Consider the following 25,116-nt stretch of genomic DNA (forward strand, 5'->3'; position numbering starts at 1 on the left):
AACGATCCGTTTCAACGTGTTTTCAAAACAAATAGAAGAAAATTATCGAAAAGCGAAAAGGATGAATAATGAAATTTTTCTAGCTTAATTTTAAGGAAAAGGCAATAAACGAGGTGTTGTTATTTTGACCAGAAAATAAATAAACGTATGACAGGCGTAGAAATATCGTGGTGCGGAATGAAAGAATAACACAACGTCATAAATATTGCATACACGACGAGTGATAAATTGCATACAACGTTTATCCAGATATTTAAATATTCCACGTTCCCATGACATGAGAAACCTGGATTGCACCAATATACAACGCAATATATATTCTTCGTTACGATTAATCAACGCGTTCAATCTCAACGATGTTTCACTGTTCCCAATTGGACGAAGAAACAGGCTAAAATAACACACGGTATATGGTATAAGTCGTGTGCGATGAAAGGAGAACTTGATTGTTTTCTAATGCTAACGAAATTTCAATTGCATACCACGAATTAATTCAAAATTATTAAATCTCTAATCTGTGTTTTATGTTAAAGCTTATGTTTTAATTATAACATTTATCGCGCGTTATTTCAATATGATCATGTATCGATCGAACTAAAAATGGCAAAGAATATAAATTCGAAAAATTTGTATAAAATTTCATTTTCGGATCGGATAAGAACGTTACATATTGCGAAATTTAACATAGTTGGAATCGCAAAGAGAAAATTTCGCTGCTCGCGTATTATATAATTCGTTGCCATTATGGTGACATTACGTAATTTCAACAGTAGATATTTAGAAGAAAATTATACGAAAAATCACTTAAATATCCCATTCAGTTACCGCTATTATAATATTTTACTTTTTTAATTTTAACGATAAGTAATCGTAGATTACGTACCTTATCTTAATCCTTATAATCCAATAAGCTATTTTAACAGCTCTTTACGATTTGTTATTCAACGATTGTCGATCAGCGTATACATTTTATACTTTTAGGAAAATTAAAAATCTATCCGGCGAAAGTATATATTTTACGAAGAAAAAAATAGTGGTTTTCGTTTCTAAAAGTTTTCTCTATTTTCCTTTTTCAGAAGAGATAATTTAAAAATCGTTAAATTATTAAAACATATTATTATTGAATTTTCATTCGATATCGTTTCCAAGCATTAATTTAAAATATTTCGATATAATCATTTCAAAGTTGAGCGTTTGAACGTAATATACACGTAACAACACGCGTATATAATATTCAAAAGCGTTATTTATATCTATTGTGTACAACATATTTTAAATTCTATCACGTTAAATTAAATCGTCAAATTATTTTCAACGATACTCGATGATTAACGAAAATGAAATCTTTTCGTTAAGAAAATGATTCGTCAATTTCTAGAATTATAACAAACGACAACTCGATCGATAAAATAATAATTTCACGAAGCAAACATCGCTACTCCGTATACCATATCTCTTAAAATATTTTAAATATAAAACTCGTAATCATTTTCATTTGGAAAAAAAAAAAAAAAATAAAAGAAGGATAGACGATCTATCGATACAAGTTTCACGGCTTCGTCGTTCTATTACACGTTCAAACTCGAAGACCATGGATTCGTTCCGAAGGTCAAAGGTGAAAGTAAGCGGAGCGAGAGGAAAAAGGCAATGGCGGGCGAAAGAGCGAAGAAGTCAAGAGCGAAGAAGCAACGTGGCGCCAGTTGAATGGAAATCGGCGCTTCACGCATTCTTACGTAACCGAGGCATCGTCGGGATTCGCTTCAACTATCCTAATTATCCAACGATTGAAAAACGGTATTCGCAAAATACGCTCCATTGTCGGTTATATTTTTTTTTCTCGCGAATCCGTCGATTGGAAAGAAGAGGACAAGGATAATCTTCATTATCAATGTTCGACGATATTACTGTTGCTGAATTAACCAACGGTTATCTCGTATCGTACGTATTTTTCCCGCCGTTTCAACCGTTTTTATGGGCTGTTTCAGTTGGTAATAACGTTTTTTGCGATTTTGTCGAACATAAAAATATTATGATACGTCGTATAAGACGAGCGTCTCTAACCGAAGAGAAAAGATTGAGAAACACTGATTTAGAAGATGGTTTCTGTATAACTGGAAAAGCACGGATATTAATAAAAGATGAATATAGCGTCTCTCATTGAAATTTTGAATTTGTTTGTAAATATCGTTTATACGTAGAAATTATAAATAGAATTAACCTTTTCGTCCTTATAACAATTGTACGGATGGAATATATATATATATATATACACATAGAGTTATAAAATAGAATTCCCATGAGAAGCTATTTATGAAGTATGAAGAGAGTAAGTAATATTTAATTTCAAATAAATAGATGTATACATTGTGTATCGAGTAATCATCAACATCGAACAATTTATTTATATTTATTTCTCGTTCTGGGATTCGTGATGAAATTGGGGGAGGGGTGGAAGGAGGAAGAAAAAAGGAGAAAGAATAGTAATTATTTTTTTTTTCTCGTAAGAAACGTTTCGATAAGAAAATACTTGAATATCGATAACAATAATGTGAAAAATACGAAAAAAAAAAAAAAAGACGGATAAAACAGAAACAAATTATTTATCTTTGTTCTCGTATTCAGGAACAAATCATAACATTGATATTAAGACGCAGGCAAAAATAAATAGCACATGATCTCTCGTTAACCTTATTGTTTGAATTTGCAATACGCTACTTTTCCTAACGATAAATTGACCTCCGCAACAGACTTTAACACGTAACGTCCGATGTTCTACAATTGGACGTACACAGGCGTGCTGCGATATCGTGACATCGCGAATGTCACGTGAACGCGATAAAAAAATAAGATAGCATTGTGAGCGCGGTATATGTAGCGAAATATTCAGCTGAATTGCAAACGCGTATCGTATGCATACTCGTTTATGAAATTATATACGTATTTCTTCTCGAGCAAGATAACGTTATTGTTGTGCTCGTGAAAACAGGCTTTGTGTGTGAAAATACCTTTAACGGTATTGGCAACTTTGTCGTTTTCATATATATCGTATTATTAATTTGATGAATATTAGAAATCAAAATCTTTCTATCTTCAACAATGTAACAATGATATTCTTTGAATTTCAGAATATCGAACTATTTCTTCGATTCAAATGAGCATTTAACTTATTTCTACGAGAAATTGCATTTACGTATCATCGATCCATCATCTGTTTAATTGTATTTCGCATTAAGGCTTAATAGTAGAAGGAAGAAAAAAAAAAGTAGAAAATAAATGAGAAATAATGAGTGAAATCAGTGAATACGATTATCCGTTGTTCGATCGTACTATTCCATTCGAAGGAAGAAATGGATTTTTCGTTGGAACAAGTTGCGCATAGGGCAAGGTTAAGGTATCGGAAATATGGCGCGATCGAAGGATCGAGGGAAAAGACACGGTCGAAGAGCGTTTTCGAGGCAGAACTCGGCAGGATGGGGAAAGGAAGGGAGAGCGTAAGGAGAAGGCAAGAGCGTAGGAACGTTTCGTTTTCCGGCGCAGAAGAGCGTGTCGCCCCTTTCGAGAGCAGCTTTTTCCCTTCGTCGACGTGACCACCGTGCGTGCCTGCTCGCCAGTGTAGCGATTGTAAAACGCGATGACTAACGTATATGATTCAGTCGTGATACCGAGCGAAAAAGATGGCGACGCCCGTGTAAAAACCGGACCTCAACTTTTCAACGCTCGATTCGCTGCACTTGTTTCTCTTTTCCGTGATTCCTCCGGCCAGCAACGTTCAATGACACTTTTTATTACGTGGCACTACTCCCAGTATTCTCGACATTGTTCCTTCGCTCGAGGATCTCCCTTTCCAGCGCTATTTGCTTTTAACAAATCCTATACTTTTTCTTCTTATCTATCCGCGAGAAAAGTTAAATATGACGAGTATTTTTTTTCTTTTTCTTTTTCTTTTTCTTTTTTTTTTTTGTTATGTAAATTTCGGCTTATTACCGTTATTATTATTCGAGAGGTGTAAAATACCGAATTTCCGCGGCTGTTGTTTGTTTTCTCAGCTGATCCGCTTATTTTGTGCGGATCTATTTTGCTTAATTGATTCCACGTAGCAACCAATGTTCCGTAGAATCTTATTTTGTTCTTACATCGAACAAAATATATTTAAACGTAAAAATTTGTAATATATTTTACTAATGAATTTCTTTTATGTCCTCTGGACTGAAAGCAAGTTGGTTATTTACGATCGATAATTTCATGTATCTTCTGCTTAAATTTTATTGATATCTAAAAGTAATTGTATAGTCCGACAGATTATAGTCCGACACAAAACGCAAAACAATACCTATTTATGATTTTTTTACGTACATTCAGCAAAGTGAAATTACGTTCTTCAAAAAAATACACGCGCATGTAATTTGTCTGAGTTTGCCCATATTTTTAATACATCGCCAAGTGCTTTTTCCTCGAATTATCACCAACAACTATAATTTTTAAAAGAATCGCTTACTTTTTAAATTATAAATATATATTAAAATAATCCCCCCTCCGTCCATTTATAGAAACGAAAAATACACTCGTTGGATAAATGGCCCGATATTCGTGCGCGACGCTGTACATCGATAAATCGAAGCACAATACCCTTTGTGCCTTCGATAACCGGTGAAATTGCCGCAACGATTCCACGCAATTATTCCTTTGGTGATGTGATCTAATAAACAATTCAATACTACATACCGTGTGTCGAGTATTTTCTTTGCGCCTGTGTATCACCGCCATTGTGTTTGCTTTATCAGAATCAACCTTTTGTAACGTTTCACCGCCGGTAGAAAGTTAAACAGTTTTCACAACCCACGTGCTTGCCTACCATTCTACCAACCTATTGTTTCCAACTTTTCCTTCCCCCTTTTCCCCTGCTTTTCCACGCCGATCCGGCCGCGAAAAAAAACAACGGAATCGAACGGAGAAATCAGCGGACCTTTTAAAAAAAAAAAAAGGTTAATTTAAATTAATAAAATCTACGACAGATTGCGCGCAATTTTGTGTACACAATTTTAACTAAACATTATAGCGACAATCCTTTATTTTGGAAAATGAAAAAAAATTATAATTAACCGATTTAACAGAGAGGGGTAAAAATGACGGAATCAAATTTTTCGGAATAAACTAGACGTATGTATATGGGTTATAATAATTAGATTTATTCCTCTATCAAGAGGAAATTAAAATTAATTTGCTAAAACTTCTTCCCTGCAAGGAAGAAACGTTTTAAAACACGATATAATTATATTAAAATCCTTAATACACCTTCCTCTTGGTCGATTAATAATTATAAAATTATAAAATCAATTTATACGTATATTCTTTTCTCTTGTAATTTTCAATTATAATTACGGAATTAACGATAAATCCCCCCCAGTTACTTCTTCAATTATCCCCTTCCATCTCTTTTTTTATCATCGATCTACTACAATGGGAACACCGAAGGGAAAAGAAATTAAAACGATCATAAGAATCTCACGCCTATTTTCTTACGCCAAAAAAGAAAAAAAGAGAGGGAAGAAGGAGGAGGGGGAGGAGGAGGGAAGGGATAGAGAACAACGAACGCGATGAAGACACAACGACGTATTATTCCTTGTTTATTATTCACCTGCACGAGGAGCAACAAGTACGGTCTCACGGATGCGTGATTAAACGCCAAAGAGATCACCGTTGCATCATCACCCACCTCGAGTAACCGCGGAGAAAACAACGAATGAAGAGGAGAGGGGATGGAGAAAAAAAAGAAAGAAAAAAGAGAAGAAAAAGAATCCGTTCAGTCGGTCGAAAAAACGATATTTTTCCGATTGGCGAGAAAAGTGTTCTACGCGTTATTCATCGTGTATCGAGGGCAAGTCACGGTTCAGTCGTTTGTTCGTTGCGTACGATTTACGTGGTCTCATATCCACTGTGGGGAACGCGTTAGCCCACAATCGATGCACCATTCAAACTCGTGACGATAATTCATCACGGGATAATGAAAAGAGGAGAGAGAGAGAAAAAAAAGGGAAGGAAGAAAATAAAATTATTCCGAATATTACGATTTGTAATCAAAATTGAAATACTGAAAATTGATTAAAATTGATAATAATATGAATAGAAAATTGTGCGGTGAACAGTCACTGTGATTTGCATACGTAAGAAATACCTCGATCGAGATAAATTATTATAGTCATCGTTTAAATATATCGTTGATCTTAGTTTGTCGAGAATCACGGTGTCCTTTTTAAAAATTCTTCTTTTAAAGATTTATCGCTTTTTTTTTTTTTTTTTTTAATGGTAAAATCGTAAAATTGGCTTTTTAAAACGGAAAAAGTAAAAATAAGCTTAAAGAGACAACGTCTCACAGCAATTGCCGATATCTATGAGATCTATCTTACTAATTACGGTTCAAGGCTTAGCTTATCTGATTTCTGATACAGCAACGCATACAAATTCCACTTTAAGCCTACACTTACTGTTCCGAGTCGAGCAATTTAACGGGTTGTTGCCATTTTTCTCCAGTCTAATATATTTCAAATCCGTAAGTGCTTTTCCTAGTGTTTCGCCGTGCCGTTTCCTTTTAAGATTTGAAACAGTTTTAGAAGGTTTGGGAACAACGGTTGAGTAGAAATAAAATATAAAACAAAAAAATACTTTAGCGGCATGAAATTTTCACGTGTCAAGGCAAGGATAAAAAGAAAATCGTGATGGATAGTTACATTGGGATTATTTATTACGCGACAGTATCTTATCCGTTTTTCTTTTGAGAGAGAAATTTAATTAGGTAAAAGAAGCCGAAGAATAGATTACGATTTATTAATTGATTAATATCGATTGAAAATTAGATAATGGTGATGAAAAATACACATGTGCGCTCGATACAAGGCTTGAAAAATCATCACGATTGATAACGTGAACGGTGAACAAGATATAACAAAATGTCACCGATTTCCCTAATCGAAAAACAAATCGTACGATATTTTCAAATACACGATAAAACCATTCAGCTCGTATCTTTTGGCGGGACGATTACCAACTTCGATTACGAACCCAATAAAATCCAGCAGCGATGATTTTTGCCGCGATTAACCACCGGCTAATAATCTCAGGGGATCAAAGGTTAATTACACGTTGCATTCCTTTGTCTTGTCATATCCTTAAGGAACGGAGTAATAAAATCGACGTACGATTGAAGATATAATTTTACTTTAACAAAAATTAAATTGGTAATTTAAATTTTTATCGTTTCGAAAAGTGCGTAGATAGATAGCACACTTGTCGTGATTAAATTCACGAGGAAGGAAATGATTTTAGAGAAAATCTAACACGAAGATAGACGTTAATGTAGAAATAAAACGAGTTAATTTTAAACTGCGTGATAATGTATCGGGGATCTTTTATCGTCACACTAGGAGGACATTTGTTCCTATCATTATATGGTAAAATTGTTACAAATATGATATAAAACTCGAATAACTTGGAACTTTATATATAAATAATAAAAGATAAAGATTTTTCAAAATTTATTATTTATATATACGATTGTGATATTATTAATCGAATTGTACAGAAATGATTTATAGATTCGAGAATCACGAAGAATTACGAAATGAAATTAATTTTGTATCAAACATAACATCGATAGAACTCGTTCTATCGCATAATATCTGTTCTTCTCGATATTGTTGTACCGATTAAACGAACGATTATTTCGAATGGATTAGAAAATATAATATTCGGCTAATAATTTCGCCACTTTTCTATTCCATCATTTTATTCGATTAATAATTCTAAAGCGAGAACAAAAATATCGCATAAACTCGAATAATCGAAATTCATTTATAAATAACGAAGATTCAAAGTTTTAATTTATTATACATTTAAGTAGGAAAAATTTCAATAATATTTGCGCATGAATGCATGCATTATTTATTATAATGAAATGTTGCGTACGCAGAGTACAGACGGTAATGGAATTTGTCAATAACAAACATACTTCTATAACACGAACAATAGTTATTAGAATTTATAATGAGAAAAATCGAAACGGTGAATCACGTATCCTTCTTTTCCTAACGAAAAAATAAATAAAATATAAGGAACTGATATAAATTTTGTAACGAAGCAAGTAAAGCAAATCATCAAATATTTGCCCGATAAAGAACGAAATTGTGAATTTCGGAGCATGAGAATATGAGCAGCAACGGTCGCTAAACAACAATAAAAACAAGAATTGTTTATGCCAATTTCTCGGAAGAAGATATGTTTCTAGAAACCAACTCCATAGAAATGCTATTCGCGCGGAGGATTTACGAAGTAAAAATGGTGGACAGCAACGACAAACTATCCATACCATAAACATAACTGTAAAACGAGGTAAAGTTCTCGGACGGAACGAGAGAAAGAGAGAGAGAGAGAGACGCGTGTATACGGTGGACGTTGGATCACGAATGAAATCACCAATGTCCACGAGACGGAGAACAAAGGGCCACGCCAAATGCATCCGTGCTGGAACACGAAAATACAGAGTTATGCTCGTAAAACGGAGGAGAGAGAGAGAGAGAGAGCGTGGCGTACTCGGTGCAACGCCGCGTGATTCAGGCATCGCTGCACGAGCAGCACGAAGACTTTCCTCCGCATAAAGAAACTTGGATATGCACGTGTGGATCGAGAGAGCAAGTGTGCAAGCCGCGCGCACACACACACACGGCCAGACACCACGTACGTGGCGAGTGTATACACAGGGTAGCCATTTTTTTTAGTTTTTACTTTTCTCCCGTCCCGTTCTCGCCCGTTTCACCACCATCCCCTCGTCGATTTAAATTTACCCGCTTAACGAGAATGGAAGGTGGCTGCGTCGTTGGGAAAATCACACGTTAAATAGCCGAGTTATTTTCACGCTGGATATACTTACTTAATCTTCCCTCTTAATTAACTCGGCTCGTCACCGTTTGCACCTCTTTCGAATTTTAATAATTTAACTACGCTTGGCGAACCAGTTTCCTCGCAATATCTCGAAATATTTGGAGCAGTAAAGATGCCAGATTATTCAACTTATTAAAACTAGCTAATTCAGAGTCAATTTTTAACCGCTTCTTAAGTACGAAGTTTGAAAATTTTATTTATTTCTATAAGATAAAAACGATGGAAAATTACTTTCGTTTCCTCTCTCGAAATTTCGAATATTATCGAGAAGTGGCTCGAGACTAATTTTCGCTTCGTGGAACGACTCGAAACGGTTTAAAAAGATAAGCGCGCAGACGCGGCGCACCAAGAGCGTGGAAGAAAACCCATCTAGGCTAAGAAAGCACATGTGCTCGCCACGTACGGGTGTTGGTAAAAAGAGCGCGTGTTCCGTACACACATGGCCGAGCAAAAAGGTTTTCTCGCCTCTTCTTTTGTTTCCTCTGCATCATCCGCTTTTTCCCCTCCTCTCCCGTACATCCTTCTACATATTTTTCACGAAAAAGAGCAACGACGAGTTTCACTGGCGGAGGAACGAGAAAGGAACAAATCCAACCATATGTCTCTTCACTTCTAAACTTTCGGTTTCACCACGATTCCCCTTTTCGCTCCCAATTATCGACTCGCTCTTCCATTATCGAGAATACTCCAATACTTTTTTTTTAACGAGATGTCGTTGCTCAAAAATATTCTTGTGATATATGCTCGAAAAAGAAACGCACATCGATGATTTCAACTCTTTCCCAAGGTTCTTCTTCGACTAATGTGTATTATTTATTCGAGCGTGTGCATTATGCTTGCAAAAAATTGGATAGATACCATTTATTAAGAGAATTAGGGAAGAAATACATATGCATACGTTGAATTTCCAAGTTTAATTCGAAGAAAGACATTCCAGAGTGCATTCGTTTCAATAATTTTTAATAAAAATTCTCGAGAACCCGATTAAATAATCAACTGTTCGAATCTGAAATGAACAAATACTTGCAACTTGAACATTTCTTAAATGTTAATCGAGATTCGGTTACGTTATCGCACGACGAGTATGATTCGTCAAAGGAGAGAGAGAGAGAGAGAGAAAGAAAAAAGAAATCGCAATATACGTGAATTTTAAAATCATAAATTAATTCCATACGAATTATATACGGTATATATAAAATATTAAAAAAGGAACGAATTGAAACGAAATAATTTCGTAACAGGAGAATAGTTAAAAAGCAGAATCGGCAACTTTCACGCGGCGTGCAGCATGGAAATACTAAAAAAGAAAAAAAAAAAACGTTTACACATACGAATTTGCAGCGATTTATATGCGCGTCGGCGTTTCTAGAAGCGGCGATTAGCGAAAATAGAGGAATCGTGGCCAAAAGGAGTCGGGGAAGGTGGTTCGCGTGCGGAATATCTTATCGATTGCTCGTTAACAACGTTGCAGCACATCCTTCGAGTCCATTTTCGTCCAACCTATCCCGTCACTTAATGAATTCCATAATGGGGATGTGCGCGTATCTCTCTATTGTATCATAAACGCCATAATTGCGGATTTACGGGAACGCAAATTCCCCGTGTGTATGCAAATGTCGTTTCCTGTACACGGTCGCCGTGTTCAAAATTATTCCGTCGATCCAAGATATCGACGCGTTCCCCGTTTATCCGATTATTCTATCGAAATAAGATTTTCCTCGATCGTTAAATCTCGAAGAAAGAGATAATAATCGATACAATGCCATAATAATAATAATAATAATAATAATAATAATAATAATAATAGTAATAATAATCATATAAATTACAAGGACAAAAGTTTCGCTTGCGAGAGAGATCGATATGTAGATATATCGTGAAAAAGCAAACGTCGTTTATTACCGTTGTACGCTACTAAACCCATCGCCGCATACCAACCATCCAAAAACCAATCATCTGTAACGATTATCATTTCCATTGTTCGGCATAATAGGAGGAATAAGCAGGTCGTAAATAACTCGATACGATTTTCCAAAGGAAAACGAATTACGCGGAGAAGAGACGTTGGCAACAAAAGACGTTGAAAATAAGCGGTAATGAAAAGAAACACCGATCATACTTTCAGCGTGATTTAGTTAACAACGGCGAGACAAAAGGCAGCGACTGATTCATTACGAAAGTAAAAACTTGGAACGTGGTTAGCGACCTGAATAACCATAATAAGGTAAAGTTACTCAAGCAACAATCAGGGTTATATACCGGGGATAAATTACACCGGAAGCCTATAACATTGTTGAAAAGATAAAAGAAAGAAGATTTACTTAATACAACTAACGAGTTCACCCGTGCAGAAAGTACCACTGTGCAAAAGCCTACCTGTGCGCTTTAGAAACCACGTGCTATCTTCCACTATTCTATTTTTTTCCTTTTTTTTTTTTTTTTCTAAGCCAAATCGATCAACTCGTGCAAACGTGGAAACGAAACCAGCTTTGTAACTAATTCTGCTATCGAATTCGTTCCAACCTTGATCTTAGCCATTAGCCAAGCTTTACGAATAATTTTTTTGTCAAGTATCGAATAATTATAACGATTTCTTTTGTTAAATATTTTGCAACATGATATGAAATTATCCCACCTTACGATCAATTGGTACAATCGATGGTTAGATAATTTGATTTGACGCACAAATATAAAAATTCGATCGCGATTTTTCTTTCGACGGCCTATTTCACGCGTCACGGTTACCAGCCAACTTTCACGTTTGTTTTCGTTTTTTAAATCGCACTCGTTCCACCGTGCCAGTTTTCCATTTCATCGTTAACGATTAATTGATCGTTCAGTGGAGAGTGAAAAAAAAAAAAGGGAAGAGGGGAGGTGAAAAAGAGGGAGGGGGGGAAAAAAAGGAGAGAAGAAAATAACAAGTCATTAACGATGAATTCATTATTCCGGTCACGCAGCGGAACACAACACAATATCTCATTCGAAATAGCTATCCGATGCACGCGGAATACTTATACAGCTCCGCTGCTAATCACTATTCCTACCTTTCTCAACAAGCTTCGTGTTCCGAGTATAATGTTTTAGTAATGCAACGCCTGCACGCTCGACCGACACGCCTTTCTTCCACAGTTCTCTCGCTCCGATCGCGCTTACGGAACAACATTTTCCCTCTTTCTCCCTTTATCCTCTCTTATTCCTCTCCCCCCCCCCCCCCACTTTCCACATAGTCGTGCCAATATCGTGTTATTAAAAGATACGCTGCAAAAAGGCCGTTCCTATCGTCGATCGTAATCCTCGATTACGTTTTTCATTTGCTACCAAACCCGGCGATCTTTTCTCGATCCACTCGATTTTTTTTCGATCGAAACGGGATCTCAAAATTTGAACTATCTAGTTTCAACGATTATTGCAAGAGCCGATCGAAGAGCTCGCGTCGGATCTGCTTTCATCCGATCTGCGCCACTTTCTAAAACAATAAAATTTTCAACCAACGGATATCTCCTCTTTTTAAATCTACGATACGATCCACGAACACGAAATCCTCTCGTCCTCGGTTTGTTAACCGTCGAAACGAAAGAAACCGAATAATCTTTTCGATAGATCGATAGTGGAAAGTCGAGTGTTTTTAATTGTGGAAAGGTGGAGGGGGAGGGGGAGGGGTAGCCTCGTCGGGTAAATCAAGCGTGAAAGTGAAATCGAGGGAGGGAGGGGAGACGGGGAGAATCCCATAGAAAATATCGCTTGGCACTCTCGCTTTTTTTTTTCCACGTGTGAGACAACCTTTAGGTTTGGAAACGCAAAAGCGTTACGAAGAAGAAAAGCAAGGTGCACACCGGTGCAGCACCCTTCGTTCTACCGCCTTCCTTCCTACCGCTTTTGTGTATCCAGTTTCTTTTCAGGAATATGGGAACATTTTTCGAACGTCTCGTCCAACACACTTTTTGCGAGGAGAACCGCAAAAGGCAGACACGGTTCAATCTCCGTCCGATAAAAGAATAAAAACGAGATACACCATCTGTTCGGAGAAATCATTCGTCTCCAAAGTGTAATTCCAATTTCTTTTTTTTTTTCTTTCTTAATGCCATTCCTCTGTTACGTGGTAACCAATATTTTTTTTTCTTCTTAATAGAATATCAAACGATTTATGAAAATAACTCTCTAGTATCTCGATTCGGTGGCGATAACGAAAGCGAAATTTGCGTAAAGCGTCAAAGCGACAAGATGCTCCTTGGCGATGCTTCGAAATTTTTCCGAAAAATTATTATTCGTTAATCTCGATTTTTTTTTTGCTGCAGGTACCAGATTCTCCTTTTGAGAAATATAGGAGCATAACAAGGCGAACAAGGAAGGACAACCGAAGACCTCGAAGTGTAATCGGTGAATCCGTTCTGATAAACGAGCAAAAAAGGGGTACGCGCACCTGGTAAATAGATGACTAAGAAGCCAATCAGTGTAAGTCAGTTACGCGTAAAAGATTGGCAGCATGAAATTTCAAATGTTCGTGCGAAAAGAAAAAACTCTGCTCACGTTTCACAACCCTATCGTAATCCTCCGCTAATAAAGAGATCGAGCCGTTCGGTTTCTGATACAAGTTGAAAAATATTACGTACGTTAGAGGGATAAGTGGAAGGAGATCAAGTTCAGAAAAAAATATGACATCGTATCGCTTTAAATTCTTCTATAATGAGTTGCGATTCCACGATTGTGCATTTGCGTACACATGGCCGATAGACGGTCGAGCACAAGCGATAGTTCAACGAGATAACCTTTTAATAAAATTGATTTTCACGCTCAAGACATTTCTTCGAGCAAACGCAACGAAACATTTGATGAAATATTTTCCACGCAACCTCGGTCATCTGGTTTCGACGCAAAAAGAGAAAGAGAGAGAGAGAGAGCGCAAGGTGCACGAACAACCAGAAGCCCCTTCCTGTTCATCCACCCCAGCCATCCTTTTGTCCACCGAGTTTCTTTTCAAGAATATGAGAAATTCTTTCAATGGCGTTCCATCACCGTAAAAACCACTCGATCGATGTCTCGACCGGGTTCCTCGCGGTTAAAAATCGTACATTTCATTTAGAACCAACCGGTTCGTTCTTTTGGCTCGTCTAATTATCGATTCCGTTGTTTAAGAAAAAAATTGCGCCGTTAATAAAGTCTATTCTTCTCCAAGTTTTTTTTTTCAAATTTTTTTTTTTTTACGATTTCCTTTATCGTCTTTCTCTTTTATATAAATACGTAGAACGACCGATTGAATTTCGCATGAAATCGTCCGCTTTGTAGTAAATAAGAAAATCACGGTACTGAAGAAAAATCTGAAACATTCGATATTGATAGATTTCATGCTTTTACAGCATTAAAACGAATTCAAAAATTATAACTCAATGAGGGAAAATTGAATTTGTTTACATCAGAATCATCAATTATTATTACCAATATTACTTGTCTATCTAGAAGATGAAATGTTTCTAATTTTTCCTCTTTTTATCTTCATTAAAAATATAAATGTGATGCGAATAAAAATAACGTTTCCGGTTATAAAAATAAAGATAAAAACACGAAGCACGCAAAAAACGAAGCGATCATTTTTTCAAAATTTAAATTATATATTTTTAAAAAATAATTCCAATGTTAACGTCGATATATATTTTACTATAAATTGGAGAGGTGTTTGAAAAATAATTAGTTTCTAACAGAACAATTGCAACAGCTTTGAGTCTCAGAAGGAATTGCATACACTAGTTTTTGCTCCTATTTTAATATAAGATTACACGGGTTTTAAACCGAATAACAAGATACACGTGGACTCCATAAAATGAACAGGCAATGGACTGTTATAAGTGATATGCAACATTACGAAGCAAAAAGTAACAATGTTTTTGTGCTATCACAAAACTGCTTCGCGAACAATCGAATATCTACAAAACAATTCCTTTTACGATTAAGCTGTACAATACCGCTTAGTATAGTTTTTCTCAATTAATCGAAGAATTTGCAATATATATATATATATATAAATTCTAAAATAAAAGTCTTAAAAAGAAAAGTAAAGCGAAATAAAGTTTCACTTTCTAATTATTAGAAGAATTTCTAATTAAACCGTATATGCTGCGACAGCATCGATTAATTTCGAAAAAATCGTACAACGCATTCCGTTTTATATCTCCTCGTAATACAATAATTCTTAATTAATGATAGATCGTTTACAAAAAGAGAAACGGCAAATGTTAACTTTTCTCTCAAGAAATAGAGAAACGTGAATATATAAATTTATGTTCAGTTTTCTAGTCATCCTCGCGATGTCTAAATTCGATAAATTCAACGTTCATTTGAACGCGTGATCAATGTATCGTATCCAACTGTCACTGAAACGACGATTTGATAGCATAATCGATTTATAAGTTGAACGAAAAGAAATATTTCACTCGCGAATCCATTTGAAAAAACGAATAAACGCATCTTCCTATCCACAAATGGGAAAATTCCTTTTGAAAAATATGGGAAATTCGGAACCGCGTAAAAGGAGACAACCGCGCGATAAATACGATCACGATAACCATGTGTACGGCACTGGCTCGGCGCACTATACTCGAGCCTACGTAGAAACCAAACGCACAAAGAATCGTTTCTCCCTTTCTTCCCTTCTCTCCTTCGCTCCTCCATTCTCCATCTCCCTTTCGTTTCACCTTTCTTACTCGCCCATTTCCATTTCTATGCACGCCACCATTCTCTCTCGCTCCCATCCTGTTTTCTACTCTTTATCTCATTCCCATTTTTCCACTTTTTCTCCATTTGTTTCCGTTCGAGCATCGTCGCTCCCCCCTCTCTCGATCCTTCGTCCTCGTCTCTACCGTTCTCTCCACGCTCTCCGTCCCTTGTCCAGCCTTCTCCTTCCACTCGCTCTGCTCCCCCCTCCCAACGAGAACCACGTTCGCTCTCGCTCGCTCCCACACTTTTCCTCTGTTCGATCTCGTTCACTGGTAAATCCGAAGCAACAGGTTCCTACGTTGCTTGCGGCTTTACGCGAGTGCATTTGCTGAACCGCTTTTTGTCGCTGGTGTTGCTGGCGCGACACGGCAGCATCGGACACGTTGCACGCTTCGGGCGAGGTTTCCACTTTCAGAAAAATCCAGACCGAACGATTCCGCTGGGGAGTCGGGTTAGGCATCGTACTCGACGCTTCTTTCGATCGTGATCGTTCCCGATCATCGATTCGAATCACCCTTTTCCAACCACTCGTCCCTTCTATTCTTTCGCGTATAAATAAATAATTTAGGTGCAAATGTTAAACCAGATTTCCCCGTCGATCTATTTTCCTCGACGCGCTTTGTTTCCGTCTAGAAGAACGCGTTGAGAAGAGATTCAATAACGTATCATTGAACGTATCGTTTGAAAATCTCTTCCGCCGTTGTAATTTGACGATCGAATGATATTAAATAATCGTTTATTATATTTTTTGATGGAATTATAAAAAATTGAAGAAATCGTTATACGAGTTTTATGTTTCTTCGAAATAAATATCAAAAAAAAAAAAAGAAAAAGAAAGAAATAAATTAAAAATAGATGTTCGAACGTGAAGTATCTCTTGTGAGATTCAATGCACGTATAAACTCATCTTGTCATAGATTATCGAACTCGTTGAAGGATATCGGGATGAAGGCAAATATTTGCACAAGCATCCATAATGAAGTACTTTGTTTCTATTAGATTTGTATACACAATGGTTTTTTGCATGACTTCGTAAGTAAAATTTCAATAGATTCAAAAGATAAGTAGATAGAGGGTACACAAAAAAGAAATCTACGCTATTCTATTTATCTCGATTTATGCTGAAAAAAATATAATAAATTACGTCCGCATTATAAATATCGTATTGTAAGGAATACAACAAAACACGGTAGATTTTATTATTCATTATAATAAATTCAAATCAATGGATTTTAAGTAATAAATTGTTCTATACTCGAAAATATCAAGAAGAATCACTCGAAAAAGTATCGGAAAGGAAATACAAGAGAGAGAAAAAAAAAGAAATTATGAATATTTAACAATAAGATGGTAAATGTTTTTGCAACGGTTGATTATATCAAATCATTTCTTTTCTTGTTTTAATACATAGGAAACTTATACCTAACTTTCTGCCTGACCTCTGTGACACACCCTGCATACATATATTTTATACTTCCGTCTATTTAACGTCTCGTTGCTCGGAACCTGGCTCGACGATATTCGAATAAATTTCGTCCTAACGGCCAAGAGGAAATAAGAAACAAAGTTACATGTCCGGAATAAGATGAGACCATTGTATGTTCTTGGTATTCTATGGCAAACAACTTCTTTGAAGTTTCTAACGTTACACGCATGTTTATTAGATTTGTACGGGCTGGCCGAGGTTTATGCTTGAATATCGTATCCCTGTTTATGCGAGGCGTTCACTCGCATATGTGTGAATTATAGGAATAATACCATCTTTTTTTCCTCTCCAAAATTCTCACTTCCTCGTTTTCGAGTAGAAAGTATTATTTTCTTTGCTTTTCGATTTCGAATAAGTGAGCGTAACGAGAAAAAAAAAAAAAGCACAATTTTTAAATAAATTTTATTCATCTACAAAATCACTTTTTATATCAACTTTTTAAGCTAACTTAGAAAAAAATATCTTAAAAATTTGAAATCCACTATCGTACAATACGATGTAACGATGTAATAACGATCTAATAAATCATTAAAAAAAATTATTGGTATCATATATTTATACTTATACTCTATATTCTCTTTCGAGTTTAAAATTCTTATCATAATCATAAATTTGTCAAAACGTTATTTCTGACTTTCAATATTTCGTTACTTCACTTTTTGAGTAATTTTTTACGACTTGAGTATTATGCTTATATTAATTATTAAATTATTCTTTTTTTTTTTCATCATTTACGATTTTGATAACCATTTTTCGAAAAATTCACAATCTCTACTTTACTTTTTATTCATTCATGTATATCAGAACAATATATCAAATTTTTTCCCAAAGGCATTATTGATTTTATAATCCATCCAATTCTGAGAAAATGTAATCATGAAAACTCTAGAAAAAAATCTGTACATATAATAAAACACGAAAAGAATTTTTAAGACTACGTAATTTATGCGCCTCAAGAGTGAAATACAAAAATTTATGGCCATCCAGATGTGTGACACAAGATTATTTCCTGGTAATATTTTCAGATAATTTTCTTCTTTCCTGCATCATGTAGCGATAACCGGAGGAAAGAAAAAAACAATCGAAACGAAACCGAAGCGATTATCTAAATAGTCCAAAGTCGAAAATTCGGTATGGCGCCTTAGATGGTCATCGACCACGAAAGTCGAAAGGCTCGGACCAGATCGAACGAGTTTCGAAATCGATGAGGAGAAATTGCCGAGGAAAGTTACGAGTTGTGGCATAGTTGAAAAAAAAAAAAAAAAAGAAGAAGAAAAAGAAGAAAAAGGAAAAAAAAGAAGTCACGATAAAACGCCGTACACAATTATAACGGACGTGGCGCGTAAACAATATGACGCCTCGCAATTCCCTTCTCTCTCTCCGTCAAAAATAATACGATGATAATAAGAAAAATGTGAAGGACACATTTTCAAATTCTTTGATACCTTGGCATAACATTTCCAACTTCAATACGTCAAGAAATATTTCTTCGAAGAAATTTTCATTTTCGAATGAAAATTTTTTAATATTTATAAATACCAATTCTAAATAATCCTGAATCTAAAAAATGATACACTTCCAATTTTTGAATATTATCGTAGCTTCGTAAAGAATTTAAATAAAAAATAGTTTGACAATCATTATATCTTTTTTAACCGGAAGATCGACCTTTTTCTTCTTCTTCTTCTTCTTATTATTATTATTATTATTTCTCAATAAAGCAAAAAAAGTAATCACAACATTTTATATAAAAAAATTTTTTTGCATTTGATTGCAAAAATATAAAATTCTTATGTTTATTATAGATAACAAATATTTATCATTTTTAATAAACAAAGATGAGAAAATAACACGAGTAATAAAATATTTATTCTTAATAAAAAATACGATAACGATAAAAAAATTCAACTATCACGATTCATCGCGAATGTTAATTTTTACGTTCGACGCATTTCAATTTCAAAGTGCTCCATACATAATAACAACACATTCGACGCGAATTTGAACCGAAATAGCATCGATTTTTGTTACAACTTTGAATAAAAACTTTGACGATCTGTGTTTATGTAACATTGGTTTGTTTTCTCTTCGCTCTTCGTACAACGTCGAAAATTCAATGAGAAAAACTAGAACACCCTAGTATACCTTGTACTTCGGTAATTCGAAGCAACCGTAGGCACCCGTAGTCTCTGGACTGTGGTTTATCCGGGCCAATCGTGACCGAAGTAAGCTAGTTAAAGTCGGGACTTGGCTACGAATAAATGAATGGAGGCTTGATTCACCAAGAAAACAATTTATAGAACGATCGCGGTATTTTTACCCGCGAATACGCTCGCCCACGTGTTCCTTTGCTTTTCGTTCGATCAATTGTCCACGGTTTATGTTCATTCTCCACCGCTTAAATGAATTCTCGATGCTCGATAGGATCTGGTGTACGCGTTTCAATCCTGATCAAGTGGAACAGATTGTGGTGCCATTCGAATTACTATAGTTAATGGAAGAGAAGAAAAATGGAGCTTGGTATGTAATAGAACGAAATAAAACGGTGAATACGTGAATTGTGTTCGAAACGAAAAACACGATTAATTACAATGTACGCAATGGCTTATAATACTTTCGTAACGGAATATTTTCTTTTTTTTTTTTTTCGTTGAAATGTAAAACAAATGTATCAATGATTTTGATATATTATGCGTGATTAAATAATAATTGATTAATTTTTTCAATTTACTCTCTCTATTATCAAGTATTCCGTTTTATTCTATCTATATTATACCATTTTTCCTAACGATCTGTCAATGATGTAGTAACGTAATAACTTCGATATAAAAATATTAAATATTAAAATCCTTTAATTATCATAATTATTTTAAATTTCCAAAATTTTCCTTATAATCCTAATTATATTCATTATTTCACCAAAATATCGTTCATCAAATATCTCTTCGAGTGCGATCGAGTTTTTTTAAAATCAAACTTTAACATACTTTGTATAAATTATTTCGTATAGGATGGAATACATAGAACATGACGTATAAAATGAAACGAATGGAACGGAGTTAAATCCAGTTGAACATAGGAATCCTAACGAAACAAATAAATGAACGTTGAAACGATTTCGAATTTAAATAAATCTGGTGGATTATAAATTTCAAATTCAAGTTTGATAGAAAGAAAATTATACAGTGGAAAAATTACAAGTGGAAGAATTCCTTCTGATCGCGAAGAAATTACATCACGCGTAGGAACGCAGCTATGAAATAAATCGTTAATCGAGAAGAAAAACCGCAACATGTCCGCCATGTTTCTTATCATCGAATTAGATTGGCGGTAATGCATACGAAAAGGAATGAATAAACGTAAGTGAATTTATTTTCTGATTTTTCTCATAAGAATAAACAAATTAGAGAACATCGCTAGATATGATACCATTTTATTGAAATATTCACAGTGAAAATTCCGAAATAAAGGAAACAATTCCAACACACAGAACACGTATTTACGTGTCGTACGAGTATTGCGTTAAAAAATACACGCGAAACACGATTTGTAAAAACTGATACATAAAATAGAATATACAGCAAGCTATGATATATTGGATAAAATTTATCAAAATTCTCAAATCTATATAAATTGTGAATCATATTTACATTTAAATATTTATTTAATTCCTTGTGAAGTTATTTTTCTTAAAATTTGATTATATATATACACACACACGTAAATTGTAAATATAAATATTCTATATATTGCTTTCTGTCATTCAATTTTATTAAATCCAATAACTAAAAAAAATTAAAATTATAACATAAACGTTAAATAATTTTTTTGTTATTTAAACCTATTTAAATAATTAGATTTATATAATATTACAAAATTTATGTTTTTAAAGATGAACTTGATTATATCATATTATGCGTGTATAAAAAAAATATGTAAAGTTTTGTAGCAACTTGTCATTTGATTTCGATATTATTACAAGAATGTTTTTACAATCATCTAGCGCTATTTTTTCATTGATCTGGTCTCTGGACTGCAATTAGCAGAGATAAATATTATTTGCATGATAAAAAACTCGATAATACGATAAAAATAAAATTAATTTTATTTATTTTTAAAATTATTAAAAAATAATATAAATTAAAGATAAATTTATTATATTTCTAAGAAGAATTCGCCTATTTCAAATTAATTAATTAATTAATTAATTCGAATTAATTAAAAATTACATATTAAACTCAAATGTCACTATTATATCGTTAATATTCAACGTATATATTTAATCAAATGTGCGTTGGATTGTTTTTATTTCTGAACCTTGATTGATAATTTTATTTTTCTGAATACATTGAATAGTCACGGAGCATATATCTTATGTGTATTTGTCTTGAAAAACAAGTATATAATATCACGAAGAAAAAAAATTTACTTAAGTTAAAATATATCATAAGTAATTGACATAAAAAAAAATTTTAAATATTCTCATAAATACTATTTAAATAATATATGATTTGTAAAATATTCAATATTAATGTAAGAAAAATAATTTATCAGTACAGATGTATTAAAAGAGAAAAAAGAAAAAAAAGATTACACATTTGTATCAAAAATAAAAATAAAAATAAAAGCGATGCTTGTTATTTCGCAACAAAATATGAAAAATAAAAATTTTATTATTATTATTATTATTATTAAACTCGAATCAACTTCAATTATACAACTAGTAAAAAGCAAAAATCATCCATGGAACAGACGATATATTAGATAACGTATCTTCATCCATAAATCTATTCATTAAAAGAAAGCGTAAAGTTCAACAGCGATAAAAGTGAAACGCAAATTTCTAAGAGTGAGAATCGCTGAAAACGGAAAAATATGAAAACACGATGGCACGAGGTTCGATTTGAAACAATCAGGTCATCACAAGTTCGAACAAACTATACCAACTGCGAAAAACAGACAATCGATCAATCACACGCGAAACCGAGTACACGCACACATACTTACGATAGGAGTTTATATGTTCGTATATCGAGCTTCAAAAGTCGAACACAAAAGACAACAGATACTAAATTTGTCAAACGAAGGATATTTACAACGACAACAACGAGGACGATCCCTAATTTGTGTACAAAGTAAAGTTCGAATTTGTTTTCGTACAAACTTGACGTCTAATCAATAGCGTATTATATATGTATTATACATTACATTATTAATAAAAATTATATTAGAAGAAGCTAGATAGAATTTAAAAATATTTATTTATAAAATACTCAATATTTTTCTTCATTTTTCATAAAAAAAAAAATCAAGATTAAAAAGATTTTGAATATTTTGCTCAATTTTTGCAAAAATATTTCAAAAACAGGATTAAATGTTGAACAGACGGAGAAACGAAGATAATTTAAAGGAGAAAATTCATTGGAAGCAAATAACCGTCGAAGAAAGCAAGCGTGCGATCGAAAATAATATATCGTTTATTTCGTTGCGCGCCAAAATAAATACTTTTACCATATACTATCTATACTATCATGCCTATCCAATCAAATTGAGTTTTCATATAATTTATTTGCACAATTCCGTAATGCCCGGCCGTGATTTGCTACACATCCTAACCACACAAATCCTCTCTACACCATTTCTATCCGTTCCATTCCATATTTGTCCGGCAGTGCAATAGACCGTGGCAGTCGGAACAGAATACGTAGTACCAACACCGTTGCACAAATGTTTGCGCCACGGTACCACCGAGTACCAGTGAATATTACAACGGCCACGAGAGAATAATTCAACGTGAGCGGAATTACACTATACACAGAGAATTTGTCGGTATTCGCGATGCCACGTGCTAAGAAGCCATCTTTATATCTAGAATCTGCCGCTTATCATTTCTCGATTCTTCGAAACGATAGAAAACATACGATAGTGTAATCTTAATAGAAACTAGAAAATAATGTGAAATATTGATGAAATAAACACGTTAAACATAACCTAACAATTCGCTATCAAGTTTTAACTATTGAAACTGTCGAAAGAATTTTTTGTAATATCCATAATAAATACAATGTAAGCCTATGCTGAATATGATATATTCTCGTATCGTATTGCGTTGCTCTATGCTTTGACAACATTGAACGTTCGAAAAAAGGAGAGATAACGAGAGGACATGGAAAAGACGGAACACGAAACGATCGTGTGACAAATGAAAAAAAAATCTTACCTTAAATATGTGCTCGCTGCTACAGTCGAACATAGGGGTGCTCATGACGGCAGTCGACATGTTCTCTCGATTTCGCACAAAAACACACTGGAGCTAGTTTTAACGTAGTTGCGATCCGGCTGTGGCTAAGCCTTGTTTTTCTTCTTCTCCTTCTTCTTCAGAGCAGGACAGTGTACGTGGAAATCGTGAAAAAACCGCGGTAATACGTATACCAACTTCGATAACACAAAAACTGCCACTCCGACGATACGCTCTTGTAGATTTACATTGGAAGCACACCCGTTTCAATTCTCTCAAGCGTACGAGGAGATCAACAAGGACGCGAATCAAATTCGCGAAATCAACCAATTCAAACGATCGAATAAACGAAATATATCTCCTCTCGCGTCGAACAAGCACGCCGCTCTCTTGCCTTCGAGCCTCTTCGATGCTCAGCTTGTCACGTGTAGAGATCACCGTGAAAACGAAAGACGATTACGTATGTGTGTATATGTATATATACCGATGACAGAGAGAGTACGTGCGAGAGAAACTTGGCACTTTTTCGGATCGAAGAATCTTTGCCGCGGATCCCGTGGAGGGGGAAACTTGAAAGCTCCCGTCGACTCTTTCTTTTCCTTCTCAAAGAGATGTAGCTCGCAGGGCCTCCGAATGCGAACTGAGGATCCGTGTGACCGCGCGACAGTCCGTGAGACTCGAAAGGCGGCACCGCGAGTTCCGCCAATCAGACTGCGCGTCACAACCAGCTCATCCCCACTGCGCGTGGAGATTTGGCAACTACGCCGACTTCTCAAGCCAATCGTACAAAACATCTCTCCCTCGTTCTGCCGGTACCAGCAACCCCTTGGTCCGTATATTTTCGAATCGCTTTCATCCCTTTTCACCCTCTTCTTTCTTATTGGTGGAAATTTGGGGTAGTTTCGAAATAGTCAGTAATCGAATGCCTATTAGTCGGTAAGTCTATTTTTAAAATGAACTCTGTTTAAAATATTTATCAAGTATTGCTCTTCCAAATTTTGTTTCAATCAAATCAACGAAATTGTCTCGAAAGTACGAACAATTACACATATTATAAAAATATGTATGTGATATGATATCTTTATAACAATAGAAACGATAGATTAGAAATAATGTTTAATGGATTGGAAATATGCGTTTTAAATTCTGTTTTATTTTCAAATGATTTTTCATTAAATTACTTTATCACGTTTTATTACCTAGTTATGAGATTTATTGTTTAAAAAATAAAATTTTTAAGAGCATATCATTATGCTGTTATCAGCACAATCTGCTTATCTCTTAATTAAGAATATCAAAGATTTGGCGCCTAATTTTATACATATTTCAAGATTGAAAATTAACGAAAAATACATGATTATTTGTAAATTTAATTAAATTATATATTGTATGATAAAAATTATACAAATAATAGAATATTTTTACTTTTAATAAAAGTAACAAATTAAACTAAAATAAAAATATTTCTTATAAAAAATTTTTTTTTTTTATAATTATAATATAAAATATAAATCTAATTTTGTATAAATAATGTTTACAAGTTAAATTCATTTTTCACATGATGTATTAAACGAATTTTTCTTTAATTCATATTAATACAATACAGTAATTGAAATTGTTTGAATTCGATAAGAAAAATTTTGTATCGTTGTAAAGTATGAAAATTTAAGTTAGATTATAATTTATGCAAGATAATGAATTTAATGAAAATTTTTAGTGTGCATTAAATGCAGCGAAAAGATAATCGAACATT

General features: G+C 34.3%; 1 protein-coding gene across 1 annotated transcript in view; it reads right to left on the bottom strand.

Annotated features, from left to right (window-relative positions):
* The window catches only part of Tis11 (Tis11 zinc finger protein), a 38,959-nt gene extending 14,892 nt beyond the window's left edge, over nucleotides 1-24,067 (bottom strand). Inside the window, exon 1 of the mRNA XM_012487715.3 lies at nucleotides 23,346-24,067. Coding sequence (XP_012343169.1) covers nucleotides 23,346-23,405 — 60 coding nt within the window. The 5' untranslated portion in view covers nucleotides 23,406-24,067. The remainder of the gene's footprint in view (nucleotides 1-23,345) is intronic.
* Nucleotides 24,068-25,116: the final 1,049 nt, after the last annotated feature.

The sequence above is a fragment of the Apis florea genome, unplaced genomic scaffold (assembly GCF_048593485.1).
Source record: "Apis florea isolate Af1SG1 unplaced genomic scaffold, ASM4859348v1 contig_3585_pilon, whole genome shotgun sequence".
Classification (NCBI taxonomy): domain Eukaryota; kingdom Metazoa; phylum Arthropoda; class Insecta; order Hymenoptera; family Apidae; genus Apis; species Apis florea.